Genomic DNA, 15,360 nt, shown 5'->3' on the forward strand with positions numbered 1-15,360 from the left:
TAACAAATTAATATTTAATGTTTTGGGACATGTGAAAGTTGTTTGGAGACTGACAATACAGGGATACTGAGTGAAATGGGACAAACACATGGGGAGGAAAGGGACAAGAGAGAATACTTTCAACCAGGGAGGGTGTTTTGTTGTTTGCTTATCTGTTTTTAAGGAAAAAAGAAGACGGGAGAAGGAAGGAATTAAGAAATCTAGAGTTCTAAATTAAAAAAAAAAAAAAGGGGGGGGGAAGCAGAATTGAGAGAACAAGTAAAGTCTTTAAACCGTATAGGAGAAGAATCTATTAAACCATTTCAAGACATTGATTTCTATTTTTCTGTTTTAGAAGTGCGCGTAGAATCCTTGACAAAGAATACTGGGGTGATTTTGTTTGTTTCTCCAGCAGTGGCAATCAGTTGTTAGTTCACACCTCCCTCCCCTCTGTGGTACTCCAGACTTGCTGCTTTGCTCATTGCTGTTCTGAGATTGCATTTTCAGATGTATAGATCCCAAGAATTACCTTTGTCTCAATGTTATTTTACTTTTCTTAGGATGAGTTACTCAGTTATCTTCTAGGTAATCTAAATATTAATTTTATCTGAGTAATGATGGATTATTGTCATTACTGGGTAAAAAAGCTATTTGTAGGTCTTGTAGTTCTATCAGAAGCAAGTTCAAGCTCTGTTCAGGAGTTAAGTGTCTCTCCCTCTTTTTTCTTTTTTCTTTATTTTTTTTAAACATTCTTTAAAAATCAACTAATAAATATTTTTTTTCAGAAATATGTTATGGTAATTCCTTCTCTACCCCTTATTCCCACCCCTGTTTTGCTTCAGGTCAGCAAAAGAGGCAGAGGACAAAATAAAAAAGGCATTAGAAAAGGGAGAAACTCTACCTACTGAAGCCAGATTTGACTCCAACTGTATTACACCAGGTAAGATATTTTGTTAATTATTTAAATTAATGTCTAAATTTAACATTAAATGTGTTTATTTTTTTAAACCTATAGTTTGGTAATATTTTCCTATCTATAAGTGCCTTTTCTTTTGAAATTACAGGAAGTTTGAATAGCTTTTAATATTGTTGATTTACTGTCTTGTTCTAGGGATTTTTTAAGTTGGTATGGGGGAAAAAAAAAAAAAGAAACGTCTTTAAAAAACAGTTGTACGCCTTTTCTATTACAGCATCTGTATCTGTTATTATAAATACTTGACATATGTAAATGCAATTTTTAATGATTAATTAAAAGCTTTGTGTTTAACTTGGGTTTCTGTTTTCAGGAACTGAATTCATGGCTAGATTGCATGAACATCTTAAATATTTCGTCAATATGAAAATTTCTACAGACAAATCCTGGCAGGGAGTAACAGTCTATTTATCAGGCCATGAGGTCATTGCATTTTCTTATTTTTCTTCAAAATAACAATTTTATTTGAAATAAATATATATGCTTATTTATTTATGTGTGTATTTTCTCCATGCAGACTCCAGGGGAAGGAGAGCATAAAATTATGGAGTTCATCAGATCAGAAAAAGCAAAGCCCCATCATGATCCAAACACAAGACACTGTCTCTATGGCTTAGATGCTGATTTGGTATGTGAAATTAAAATAAGAAACAACAGAAGTTTTCAAAGTATGTATGTCTGTGGTTTGTAAGCACAGTGTTCCAAAATTTTATTCAGCAAACATGTAACTTTGTATTCCTACAAAGTTTTGAATTTATAATGAAACAGAACAGCAAAATTTATTTATATTGTTCAAATCTTGTGTAAAAGTTTTAAAAAATGAAATAAGACCTTTCTAATATCTCTTTGTAATAGATTATGCTGGGATTAACAAGTCATGAGGCACACTTTGCGCTCTTAAGAGAAGAAGTCAGATTTGGTGGTAAAAAATCTCAAAGGTGAACTGCTTTTAACTTTACTCTTAATTTTATATAAGATGAAATGAAATCATAAAAGGTACTACGTAACTAAAACTGTCTTTGTTGATTGCATGGTAAATTAATCAAGTCTTAGTTTATTTGTTAGAGTATATGTGAATTTAGAGAAATGAACTTGTTAAATTGTGATTTAATTTGTTTATGTGAGAAAATGTATGTTGTCAGGGCAGCTAATTAAAAAGTCCTTAGGCCTTTGGTGTGTTGTGCTTCTTGCTTCATATTCTGAATGGGGTAGCTTAGGCTGTACTGATGCTTTTTCCACACTTCTTATTAAAAACATTTTTAAAACTCAATTATCTATGAGGTAAGTGGCTGGAATAATTATTAAAATAAACTGTTCTAAAGTGGCTGATTGGTTGCTGTTATTTTGGATTTGCTCATTTGAACGGACTCATGCGTTATGATCAGTCAGGATCAAGTGTTTTGTTCCAGAATTGTGCATGGGCATGGAGTTATTCTGAATTAATAGAAAAAATATTTTTGGTAGATATTTCTGTGAGTAGGTTCCTTCTGTGAAGAACCTTAAACATGTATTCAGTGGGTCAAGGCAAAGGTGGGAGGGACCAAGAAATACTCACTTTTTGGTATAATAAAGCTTTTGGATAACACAGTAATAAGTCGTATAATTCTTTAGGTTTATGCATTAGCAAAAATGATACATGTTTTTATTACCAAGGACGATGTGATAAACATCAGAAATAAGTGTTTCATAGTCTTGTGCAGTCATCTTTTCAATTAAATTGATAAATTCTGCCTTGTTATGTTGATGGTGTTGGCATGTAGCAGTGTAATGTTTTAAAGGAGCTAATTCTAATTAAAGAAAGAGGTCCCTTTCCCATGTTTTTAATAGAAGAATATAATAGAAGTGTGACAACATTTAGTGAATTAGTTAAATAAAAAATGAAAAAGCAAGATCTCCTGGTACCATTTTTTCCTCAAGCATTGCACTAGATGTAGCATTTTTATGATGTCTAGATAATATGGCTTATTACAGGAGTTCACTTCAGGAAGTTGCGGGAATTGCCTTCTGTCAATATGGTCACTTCTTTAAAGAGTGTTTTCACTTGGGAATTTGAAAATATTAAAAAAGGATACAAACTAATATCTATCAGCAGTTAATTGATTGAGAGGAATCAGTTTTATCGGGATTTTCAAATCCAGTGATATGACGAATGACAGGTGAAATAATCATCGACCTGGATTTGCCAAAGTTACTTTATACCAATTTGAAAATTAGGTTTAAAAGAAACAGAATTGGATCTGAAGTTCTGCACAGCCAAGTGTAGCTCAGAGTTTGTCTTAATACTGTTCGTTTAAGTTTGTGTGTGACACACGTTTCTCAGAGGATTCTGGCCCAAATAAAGTGTGTGTGTGTGTGTGTGAATATACAGGTGTTTATGCTGGCTTGCCATTGGAGGTGTTCCAGCTAGTTATAATATCTACAAGGTGAAATAGTCCTCTACAAATTTAAAATACATCAAAGTTTCTTCGCTCATTAATTTCTTCATGTATGTATTAACTGATTTTGGCATAACTTTAGTAGATATAAACTAGTTTTATAAAGGTAGAAAAAGAAGGAAAGAAAAGAATACATGGCGTCTGCTTTAAACCATATATGAATATTATATTTGTCTTCCTCTGTTTGCAGTAGTAGCATGTGTTGAAGGCACTAATAGATAATGCATTTGGAACATGTTTTCACAGTGTTCTCTTAAAGAAGTATTTCAAATGACTGAGTACGTAACCCAGCCAGTTTAGACATGAATCTGCATACTCCATGTATTCGATCTAGTCCTACAATATCTTAAGAAGTACATTGGTTTTGGTGCAAAGTAAGGTTAGGTTGTCCCTCTCTTTGGACAACAAATTGCCTAAGAGGTATTTAATGCAATGTGGAATAGGTTGACTCAAAACAGTTTAATTTTAAAATAGAGGGAAAAAAATGTTTATATACTTGATCCTGCAAAGTTATAATCCTCAGATTACTTATTTTTAGATAAACTTGGGCTTCTTAAATATTCATGTTGTAACTGTGTTTATAAATAACTGACAATGTTTTTGAATAATTTACAGAGCATGTGCACCAGAGGAAACCACATTTCATTTACTGCACTTATCACTGATGAGAGAATATATTGATTATGAATTTTCACCAGTAAAAGTAAGTTCTAACGGAACTGTCATTGGAGGAAAAAAAATCCTGCAAGGTTATATGAAAACTTCATAATAAAAATGTTACCTTTTTTTTTTTTTTTTTTTTTTTTTTTTTAGGATAAGATTCCATTTGAATATGATATTGAAAAGATAATAGATGATTGGATCTTGATGGGTTTCCTTGTAGGCAATGATTTTATTCCTCATCTACCTCATTTACACATTAATCATGATGCACTGCCGCTACTTTATAGAACATACATGGCTATCTTGCCAGAACTGGGAGGTAAGGAGTTCTGGGGATTTTTGTTTGATTTTTAAAGTCTGAACAAAGGGAGAGCTATAGGGCAGAGTAAGAGCAAAAGGTTGAGTTAAACTTATGTACTGTCCTACCAGTTGAGCAATAGTGGTTGATAATCCTTACTGAATCTGGTCAATTTATTTTTCTTATTTAGACTTCACTTGTCTCCATGAGTATTTTTATGTTTGAAAATACAGCTCTTCACTGCAGGCTTTTCAGTAATATGAAACAGAACCAGTGTAAGAAATGGGAAAGAACAAAAATATCACTGAATTCAGCTCTGTTATCTCATACCACTTTTTATAGGACCTCTAAGAGATGATAAGTCTGTAGGCTTGCCATAGAACACATCACTGTCAGTAGTAGTTAGATTTGAGTATAGTTTAAAAAACTATATTTATTGTCTATGCAACATTTCGGTTGTAATTTTCAAATTGCTAACTTAAAAAAACATACTCTTTTTTTCCCAATAGGTTACATAAATGAAAATGGGCATCTGAATTTAAAACGCTTTGAGAAGTATCTCATGAGATTGTCAGATGTAAGTACTTTCATAATTATGCTTCATAGAATGATTCAGTCTGTTACATATGAATTCCATATAGTGCCCTAAAATGCATTATGCTGATGTCTTAATGAACTGCTTAATAACTTGTGTTTTACAAGTGGTGTCATAAGCTATTTTATCATGGGATCCAATTAGATGTTGTTTGATCTTACCATAACTTGAAAGGAGAAAGCTTGAATAATTGGGTTTAGGCTTTATAGCCAGCATCTTTGAGCACTTCAGGTCAAATGAGGGTTCACCAGTAGCATTATAGTTCTCAATTATTGATGAATGAATGACAACACTGGGCAAAGTGTGTTGCCAGCTTTGCTTCCTTGCTGGTCAGAACTTTAACTTTTTTGGCTTTTGTGGCATAAGGCATGTCCAAAGACCTTGGAAAGCAGTATGTTTTTTTTTTTTTTTTGCAAGTTTTGTTATTAACATTACTCATAAAGAGCTATGAAGTGTTAGTACGTCTGAGGCAGGCATCCACATTCTTCATTAACAAACTGACATTCAGGAAGATGTCCTATTATGTGCCACTGCATTAATCCATCCTAGAGATTAAAAAACGCATAGGGCCTCTAGAAATGGAAATGTTAAAACCTTATGAAGGGCTTTAAAGGAGGAAGTTCATCTGCTGTTCCTGCTTCAGCCCTGTCTTTAGTTTCTCAGGTAGAACTATAAAAGTGTTGTGTATGTTGTATGAGATGATACTACCCAGACCATATATACCTCTATTACTTGTAGGGCTGATTATGAAGTTTGGCAGTTATCTAAATCTTTTTTTGTAATCTATTGCTACCCTACTCTACATTTTCCATCCCTCTGATATTTCTAAACTTGAATCTTTCTTTGCAGTTTGATCGTGAACACTTCAGTGAAGTCTTCGTAGACCTAAAATGGTTTGAAAGTAAAGTAGGCAATAAATACCTCAATGAGGCAGCTGGTATTGCAGCAGAAGAAGCCAGAAACAATAAACAAAAGAAACAGAAGGTTAGTGTTCTACATACGCTATTTTGGAAATAAAAATGATATTTTTTGTAAATCAGTAGTTTGCTAGCCATAGCAATTTAAATTGCACATGCGTTAAATGGAATAAACTTCTCTTTTGAGCTTTTTTTGGCTATCTTTCAGTATATACCTTCAGCAGAGTGTAGCAGTAGCAGCAGGAAATTTCTTCAAATTATACCTGTGACAGTATATCGTTATCCCATTCTTTAGTGTAGTTTGTGATTTGTAAGAGCAAGATTTTAACTATTCCTTTAAGAAGGAATGCTTTATTTGTGGTTGTTTTCTTATTTGCCACAGAAGTTTGGAGCAGCTGTATAGTGTTAGCTAGTCGTCTTGACTGATCCTTTGAATGACAACGATATCTCAGGTACAGGGGAAGAGGGCCAACTCGATGATTCCACTTACTGAAGCCTTTAAGAGCGCTGTAGACAGAGAAAAATCTGTACTTGTTTTTTTTTGAGTCAAACGCAATTTCTTCTGTACTTATTTCCCTCAAAAGTAATTTGAACTGTTTTAAGGTTGCTAAAAATTTGATTGCATAGTTGTGCCATAGTAGAATATATGATGTAGGCAAAATATTTGTATTAGAGAGTTTTGGAAATACTTATATTTTGGTACACAAACAAGCATTCGAATATTTTTTGTCTAAAGATGATTGAGATATTGTCTGAGGCTGTGTCGTTGTTTGATGTGTATGGATAAAATCCTTTTCCCCAGGCAATTACAAGGGAAGGAAATAGAGTGATTCTATACCTAATAATAATAATATTTATTCATATTTATTTTAGCCGTTTGAGTTGCAGATCATGTGGTTATAGATGAGGTATGTGTGTGTTAGCCTGTATTTTTACCTAATCTCAAATACTACTTTAATAGGCTCAGGAAAATTCTCTATGTTTGGCTGCATTGGAAAAAAATGAAGCTGTGACCTCTAGAAGTAAGTGCAAATTATTTTTTCATTTGCATATAACAACAACAACAAAATGTTAATTTGAGTATAAATTTGGAAAATCTGTAAGAATTTCATTCCAGAAATTTCTTTAAATAAAAGAGTTGTGTAATCAGCTATTGGGAAATGGAAATGCATATAACTGGCTTGTGGTGAGAGAGCAGGGCTAAAGCTTTTGAAATGCTTCATACCTGACCAGGATTTCCATAATGAAATATGAATGAGCAAGTCTTCGGTAACAGTATGTTTTTGGTAACCATATGCCTAGGTAATTTGTTACAGAGATCAGGAAAAAATAAACAGATTCGTTGTTTTAGTGGTGTTTGTTTTTTGTACAGCTCTGGATTTTTTTTGTTGTTGCATTAATTGTGTTTTTAAACTCATTACATTTACTCAAAATAAAGGCCTTTGGGTCCTGCTTTGGAATTTCTTGTCCAAAATCTATAAATTTCAATCTGTGGGGAAAAACATATTTTTTTTCTGAAATTATTTTCAAATGGTTTATATTTCTGCTCAGTTATTATATAATTGGGCTATGAAATATATTGCCAGTCTTCTAAAGAAAAAAAAAAAAAACAGCTGAAAATTTTGTTTGACTGCTCTCTGTTGCTTTCTGTGCAAGGAAGGAACAAGCATACATAACTGTGAATTGAGGAATAGAGTTCAAGCATTAAATCAAAACTGAATGTCTTGAAACCTTGTTATGATAGAGACCTTATGGAATCTTAATCCATATTTTTTCATGGCTTCTTTCAGCCGTGTTGGAAGATGAACCAGAAGATGATGATCTGTTTGAAACAGAGTTTAGGCAATACAAGAGAACTTACTACATGACTAAAATGGGTGTGGATGTAGTTTCTGAGTAAGTGTTTACTTCTTTTTTCATATTATTATTTTTTTTAACACAAAAGACAGGTCTTTGTATATGTGTAATACAAAACAGAACGTACATCCATGTTGAAAGCAGAGAGCACATGGCATGGTGATGCTTCTGGCTACAAGTCAAGTTTTCTGTTAGAAGTATTAGAGGACTAGAGAGGAAAAAACAATCCCTTAGTAGTAAATGGATCTAGAAAACTGTGTGCTTACTAGGTTCTCTAAGTGCTCTATCTTCGTTCCTATGTATAAGATGCCGAGTAGAGCTAAGAATTACCTTTTATCTTTTTATTTTAAGTGACTTCCTGGCTGATCAAGCTGAATGTTATGTCCAGGCAATACAATGGATTTTGCATTATTATTACCATGGAGTTCAGTCATGGAGCTGGTAAGAAAAATTGTCAAATGAGAAACTGTTTCAGAATGGAACGGCGTTCACTTTATTTGTAGGAAACATGTCATACGGTTCTGTTTATTTCTCATCTGTGTACACTGCTGTAGTATAATTAATTCAAGATTATTTTTTCTCCCTGCAGGTATTACCCATATCATTATGCACCTTATCTGTCAGATATTCGCAACATCAGTGAACTCGAAATCAAATTTGAACTGGGAAAACCTTTCATGCCATTTGAACAGCTTCTTGCTGTACTTCCAGCAGCTAGCAAAGATCTATTACCTAAATGTTACCAGGTAGGATTTAGAATTAAGTCACATTTTTCTATCATTTACTGGTTTTGTCTGTTTTATTTTGAAGTAACTTTTTTTCTTTATATTTTACGTGTACTCTTAGGTATATTCTACTTCTGAATCTAAAGTTACATACTTTTACTTCTTACTATTCTTATATGTTTTCAAGTTAGTAAATAAAACACAATGTTGAACTTGCTAAGTAGTTTGACCAGGGCAGTTAAATTATAATTTTTTAACTCCTATACAGCCTTGAGCTGATTTTAATACCAGATTTCATCTCTCTCTTCCTAGAAATAGTGCTAAACTGTCTCTTACATTGTTTGATTCTCCTATTGTATTTTCATAGCATTTGATGATTAGTCAAGACTCTCCTATTATAGAATATTATCCACCAGACTTTAAAACTGACCTGAATGGAAAACAGCAAGAATGGGAAGCTGTGGTATTAATCCCTTTTATTGATGAGGTAAATTCTTTTAATGTCTGCTGTAAATTCTTTTAATGTCTGCTGAGAGCTTTGTAACAAGTCTATCTATAGATTAATTAAGAAGTTTAGGAGAAGTGCAGCTAGATGGAAGTTTAAATTAATGCCTGATTAATTAACCGTGGGAAAACATTATTTGCTGCCTGGAGATCAGGTTAAATTAAGTTACCACAAGCAAAGTTACCTTCAAGTAGTAGATGTCTTAAATAAGGAATGTGGGATTTTTAGCTTATTTTTGTTTTTTTGATCAGGTAGTCAGATACGTAATTTCTTGAGAAAGATGTCTATTCCTAAATATATACAAAAATACAATGTGTCTGTAAGTAAAATAAAAGTAACAAAAATACACAAAAATACACAAAAATATAAAACAGCTCATTTACAGAAATTCTCTTCACCTGAGCACCAGTAATGGGCAGAAGACTAAGTACAAATTGAGCAGTAGAATGTTAAAGGGCAGCAGTACAATTAAATTATCCTGTTGCCTGTAGGATAACAATATAATGTATTTATGTTGTTCTCATAACAAGTCCTATTGTCATATTCTTATCTGACTAAATTTAAGTACATCAAAGAGCGAATGAAAATTAAAATACAGAATAGATACATATTCAGGTAGTGATGTGTGTTTTTCAATTGTTTTCGTAGTTCACAGTGAAAAGTTGATGGGTGTTAGTCTCTTCACGAAAGACAAGTTTTTTCTTGAAAAACTTGGAATTGTTTGAACCTTTTCTAATAGTTAATTTGGAGGAAAAAAAAAATCTTCTAAAATCCTTCTAGTCTTTCTTCGAATGCTAAATCCAAAAGGTAAAATGTGGCTAATATTCTCAAAGTATGTTTCCAAAAAAGGTAATCTTTATTCTCCAAAGCTATTACACTCTAATTTTCCTAGTTCTATCCTGCACCTGGGATATAAGGAAGAGAAGGCTGCTCTTAGTGAATGTATTAACCAGAAAAGCACAGGTATCCACCTTTCTAGTGCAAGACTTCCCTGTGCTCATTTCTGTTGCCAGTTTCACATATTTTCTCTTAAATTTAGAAACGACTGCTGCAGGCCATGGAATCATGTAATAAGTACCTAAAAGAAGAGGAGAAACGCAGAAATACTCACAGTGCCTGCTTAATGTACTGGTATGACAAAGATGTAGAGTTCCAGTACATGTCTCCTTGGCCAGAGAAATTTCCTGCAATTGAAAGGTGTCATACCAGGTAATTCTGGAATAACTATTTTAGTGTAGATTAAAAGTTGTTAGAGCACTTCTGTTTGCGTTTTAGACAAAGCTTGTATATGCAGATACTTACTCTGGACAATATAAACTGTTGCATTACATCCTATTTGTTCTGGACAGTATGGTAAGAGTTGTTGTTGTGTGTCTTCAAGAGTTGCTTTGCAAAGCAGATGAACCGGTGTTAAGTCAGCAAGAACACTCTAGAGAATTCTTAATTCTCTAGAATTAATTCTCTAGAATTCTCTAGAGAATTCTTAGATCTCTAGACACAAAGGATGAAAAATTGGTGCAAATATCTGATAGTGGTGATCAACCCAATAATTTCAGACCATTTGTAAGCCATGGTAAGTATTTGGATCCAATGTGGAGTATTGAACACAAGTGTTTTGTTAATTTTCCTCTCAGTTCAAGTAGCTAGCTTTATTTAACACAGTCTGAGATTTCAAGATTAAATGGAAATATAACCTTTATTGTACTCAAACTTGAGACACATTAATAAAGGAATGCCTGTTGTGGGATTTTATTTGGTGGAGAATGAACAGTTGTAAAGATGTATGTTATTACCACATGTAACTATTGCTAGTTTGGAAGTTGACAATGACAGTGAATTAAAATAGCAAGGTTGCAGTATATTACGGCTTGAAGTTAAGTTTTGTCTTTTCTTAACGTAGTATCTTCTCAGCAATAACATGGGTTTCATAGTTCTCTTGTATAGATTTCCAGAGGTTTAAATTAATTACCACCTTATAGGGTAGTCAAATATTTTGTTAATTAGTGTTCCTAAGGTTTGAGTGAGTAATGAGAGATTCTATAGTTAAAATAGCTGTATGAGCAAATGTTGTTCAACTTGTTTTTTAGGTATAAAACAATACCTTTGGATGCTTGGCATGTAGAAATTACCCACAATCAAATAACTAAAATCAACAAGAGTGCATTATATTTTTGTGGATTTCCTACTTTAAAGCACATTAAACATAAGGTAAATGATTTCAGTCTTCTGACATTTTAAATTCTGTTTTGTAAAATACTACATAACATTTCAAGGAATTTTTATGTACTGTTTTGTTCTACCCAGTTCTGTCTTAGAAAAAGTGGTGTGCAGGTGTTTCAGCAAAGCAGCCATGGAGAAAACATGATGTTAGAAATTGTAACTGATGAAAACTCAAAAGATCAAGTAAGTATTCGCCTCCTTTAAAAACAAACAACAAACAACAAAATTACCCTTTTCCCCTCTCTCCCCCCCCCCCAAAAAAAAAAAAAAAGCAACCAACAATCAACGTAAAACTTTGTCATGAAGAGTCTGAATTTGATAAATAGTCAAATTTGAAATGCTAGTTATTCATATCTTCTCAATAGTGTACTAAAAGAGAAAAACATTTAGAGTAATTCCAGAACTTCCAAAATCTAGTAAGTATTAAAGAGTGGTTGAATATATTGAATTGGATAGTTAATTTAAAAGAATGTCTTCAGATTATTTTTTCTGAACTTCAACTAGTAAAGCTTTGATCTCAAAATGAGCTTTAAGTTCTTGAAATTCAATGAATAGAAGGGAAGGTGAAATACAGGTGAATGTTCAACGCCATAGAATGAATTGCTGGAGTAGAAGCTCTGGAGTTCTTAGCTGCCAGCCCAAAGTTTAGTCCATTTGTAGAAGTTTTCTTAGTGCATGTTTTTGAAAACAGCTGTTCCATTTCACTGGAAACATTAGCTGTATTAGTTCACAGCAAAAGCTTTTGTTGACTGTTGGAGTCAAGAGTTTAAAAAAAAACAAAAACAAAAACAAAACAACACATACATTAGCATTACAATACTAAATTTGTGTAGGGAACAGTCTAGAATTCTGGGAAACTGCTGAAAGATTTGAATTTGTCCTAACTTCAGACTATTAAATGTGTGGCATCTTAGTAGTGTTTCTGGCATTTCTGATTGTCCAATACTGTTAGGTAAGGACTTGGTGAGACTCGCTCATAACAAACTAATAGTTGGAAATAGTATAATGGTAAGGAAGAAGGCTCTTCAGTTAACTGCCTCTTGTGTTGTGTTGTGGAGTATACAGGCACTTCTTATCAGTATCTTTTGATCAACATAGCAGTTACACCTTCCACTTAAATGAAAGTGATTGATAAAGGAAATACAAGAAAGAGTTGATGCAGCGACATTAAGAAGCAAAATATTTTTTTGAAAATTCTTTCCAGGACATTAATTGATAATCAAAAATACCAGGTAGCAAAAGACAAATCTAGGAAAATAAACAGAAGAAAAAAGTTTCAAAGACTTACATAAATTGATTAAAAAGAAGAAAAAAAAAAAAGAGAAAAGGAAAACAAACAAAGTGAGTGTTTATGGTAGAGAGATAAGAAGAGTGATAGGTGGCAAAGAGTTAAATAAGCAAAAATAGTAGTTTAAAAGATAGCTGAAACTAATTGGATGAAGAGAATATAATATGAGACTAAAATTACAAATGCTAGGAAAGTCCTGGACATAAGTGCTGTTACTTTGTTTCCAGGAGATACAGAAATAAAATCTGTAGTACAAACTGTTATACTAATCTCAAATTTTCAGTTTGATTATTATGTCCCAGAGATGCAAATTGTTCTAAACGATCTACCATACACACACACACGCGCACACACACAAAAAAAAGGAAGCATTTACTAGAAATGGAAGTCGACCCCAGTCTAATAACTAACATATACTAGTTGTAAGCAGACACGCTTGGAATGTGATACTCTTCCTAAAATATATAATGTGGTTCTCTTCATCATTTCTAATCTGATTATATGTAGTATGTATCAAAATAAAATTAGTAAGCTAAAATTAGTCTCTTCTGCAAGAAAAAAAAAGTTCTTTACTGATTTTTATTGAAAAACAAGCTAATTTCTTTTCTTAAAATAATTTTGAGTTTGTTAAAAGAGTAAAAATGGTAACTTCTGTTTTTTTCAGACAGTGGAAAATGTTGCCAGTTTGATACTTGGAAAGCTTGTTTTTGTTAACTGGCCACACCTGGAAGAAGCCAGAGTTGTTGCTGTGTCAGATGGAGAAACCAAGTAAGTGATGTTTCATGGGTAATTAAATGCCTTCTTTATCATTTCTTTCTGATCAAGTTCGTTAGGCTGTATAAAAAAGTTTTTTGGTTTTGTTGTAATGCTTACTAACAGCAATTTAGTCCAGATGTATCCAAGGCTGCTTGATGGAAGAATCTTTGTTTAGCATCATTCTGAGTTTTGGTTATCAGCGTAGAAGTCTAGTCCTTCAATATTTCACTCTAGATTTAGAAGTTTGGGAGAGCTCATTCTTAACTTTGGGGAAAAAAAGCACACACAGAAATCCAAATGGAATAAAGTAGAAGAGAACATTTCTGTGTAATCTTCCTTTCAGTACATGCACTGGTATTTCATCTAAAATTATACTGTGAGAACTGTTGTGGGTGGGTAGATAAAAATACAAGTTTTCCATGTCCTTAAAAAATAATTTCTAACTATTTTAAGTTTTGCTCATGGTTGGTTATGTCCAGATTTGTCTCATTTGGTTAAATTCATATCTGTCATAATATTCTCAAGGTTCTACTTGGAAGAACCACACGGAACACAGAAGCTCTACATGGGAAATGCAGTGCCCCCAACTAAAGTGGCATATGTTGGAGATAAGGAGCAAAGCTTGTGGTTAAAAGAAGTGCAAGGTCTTTCAGAGCAGTAAGTAACTTTGAAGATGAAAGCATAACATGCATGTTATCGCTTAGTTATGTTTTGTTGCCTTATCATAGTCCTAAGTAGCAGAGAAGAGCTGCTGCATTTGTGATAATAAAGGTTAATGAGTTCACTGGAATGAAAAACAAAATTAAAAAATAAAAAGTAACAAAGCATATGTTGAAATTCCAGAGTGTGTGGAGTTAGTCATTAGGTGTTTAAAATCAGATGCTGTTAAAAAAGAATTTTCAATAAATGAGTATCAGACGCTTCTGGTCTTAGTAATTTAATCCGCAGTTGTAGGAAGTATATAGAATGGAGTCATATAGTATCAAGGTACAACTTCAATAGCTTAATATTGTTAAATCTGAATACAGCTCACATTTCTAGAGTGTGGGTGACCAACAGAATACACCTGAGTTACTGTAGCTTGCCATTTCATTGTCCATCATTTGAAGTAACTGCCCTAATTACTCCTTACCCTTCCTTTTACCTAATGTAAAGATAAAATGGGTTTAAATTAACAAATTTAGCTACACAGCGATGGCTGCACGGTGATGGGTAAGCAATTGATGAAGCTGTTCTGGGTGTTTATTTATAAAACAGGAAATAAAACATTAAAATCCCTTTGTTAGAAGTAACTTCAAGTAAATTTTTATTTCAAAAATTAATTCCACTACCTTGGCAAAGTTCTGTTTATTGTAATCAAACTAAATATTCTATTTTGTGCTCAGTTACCAGAGAAGAAAAGGAATAATTATTCACGAAACATCAATAGTTGTGTATGCTCAGTTACTCACTGGCAATAGATATCAACTAAACCAAAATGGTGAAGTGTATTTGGAGAAGCAGTGGTCAAAACAAGTTCTTCCTTTTGTTTACCAAACTGTTGTCAAGGTAAATACACAATTTCAATATCTTCTTGCACTTAGTTCCTTACTCCATTGAGTGGAGGGAAGAACATATGCACCTTTTAAATAAAAGAATGAACAAAAATAAGCATCTTAAATTAATGTCATTTAGTATATAAAAAATATAATATGCTTAAGCAAGTATTTTGTCACAAAATCTAGGGCCCTATTGCAAAGTAGAGATCTGTAGGAAAACATGTTTTTTTATCATAACTGATGATGTTTTGAATGAAGTACTGTAGTGGTGCTCTACAGGGTAGCACAGTTGCTCATGTACAAGCATTTGTAATATAGCAGTAATTTCTTTGCCCTCAATGAATTATTTTGTATTTGAAAAGAATACTTCATAAGTGTTTTAGAATAAGCATCTATTCATATGAACTTTTAAATGATTCTACTGGAACTGAATGACAAATAAAATGTAATCCATTTTGTCTTTTTTATATAGGATATCAAAGCCTTTGACTCTCGTTTTTCAAACATCAAAACTTTGGATGACTTGTTTCCTCCTGGGAGCATAGCCTTTATGCTGGGATCTCCTTACTATGGCTGCATGGGAGAAGTTAGTTAAATTTTTCCCTCCTGGA

General features: G+C 32.9%; 1 protein-coding gene across 5 annotated transcripts in view; it reads left to right on the top strand.

Annotated features, from left to right (window-relative positions):
• The window catches only part of XRN1 (5'-3' exoribonuclease 1), a 39,262-nt gene that overhangs the window by 3,050 nt on the left and 20,852 nt on the right, over positions 1 to 15,360 (top strand). For all 5 annotated transcript variants that reach the window (XR_014318145.1, XM_082767614.1, XM_082767613.1 and 2 more), the window contains exons 3-22: positions 822 to 919; positions 1,266 to 1,375; positions 1,470 to 1,580; positions 1,808 to 1,890; positions 4,003 to 4,090; positions 4,201 to 4,369; positions 4,858 to 4,925; positions 5,793 to 5,927; positions 6,822 to 6,882; positions 7,651 to 7,756; positions 8,069 to 8,158; positions 8,307 to 8,463; positions 8,810 to 8,929; positions 9,987 to 10,156; positions 11,035 to 11,155; positions 11,252 to 11,350; positions 13,120 to 13,223; positions 13,737 to 13,868; positions 14,597 to 14,759; positions 15,222 to 15,335. Coding sequence is in view for 4 of the 5 variants with exons in the window: in XM_082767614.1 (XP_082623740.1) it covers positions 822 to 919; positions 1,266 to 1,375; positions 1,470 to 1,580; positions 1,808 to 1,890; positions 4,003 to 4,090; positions 4,201 to 4,369; positions 4,858 to 4,925; positions 5,793 to 5,927; positions 6,822 to 6,882; positions 7,651 to 7,756; positions 8,069 to 8,158; positions 8,307 to 8,463; positions 8,810 to 8,929; positions 9,987 to 10,156; positions 11,035 to 11,155; positions 11,252 to 11,350; positions 13,120 to 13,223; positions 13,737 to 13,868; positions 14,597 to 14,759; positions 15,222 to 15,335 (2,299 nt within the window). In the remaining variant the exon portion in view is untranslated. The remainder of the gene's footprint in view (positions 1 to 821; positions 920 to 1,265; positions 1,376 to 1,469; positions 1,581 to 1,807; positions 1,891 to 4,002; positions 4,091 to 4,200; positions 4,370 to 4,857; positions 4,926 to 5,792; positions 5,928 to 6,821; positions 6,883 to 7,650; positions 7,757 to 8,068; positions 8,159 to 8,306; positions 8,464 to 8,809; positions 8,930 to 9,986; positions 10,157 to 11,034; positions 11,156 to 11,251; positions 11,351 to 13,119; positions 13,224 to 13,736; positions 13,869 to 14,596; positions 14,760 to 15,221; positions 15,336 to 15,360) is intronic.

This window comes from Aythya marila (genome assembly GCF_965140915.1).
Source record: "Aythya marila genome assembly, chromosome: 9".
NCBI lineage: Eukaryota > Metazoa > Chordata > Aves > Anseriformes > Anatidae > Aythya > Aythya marila.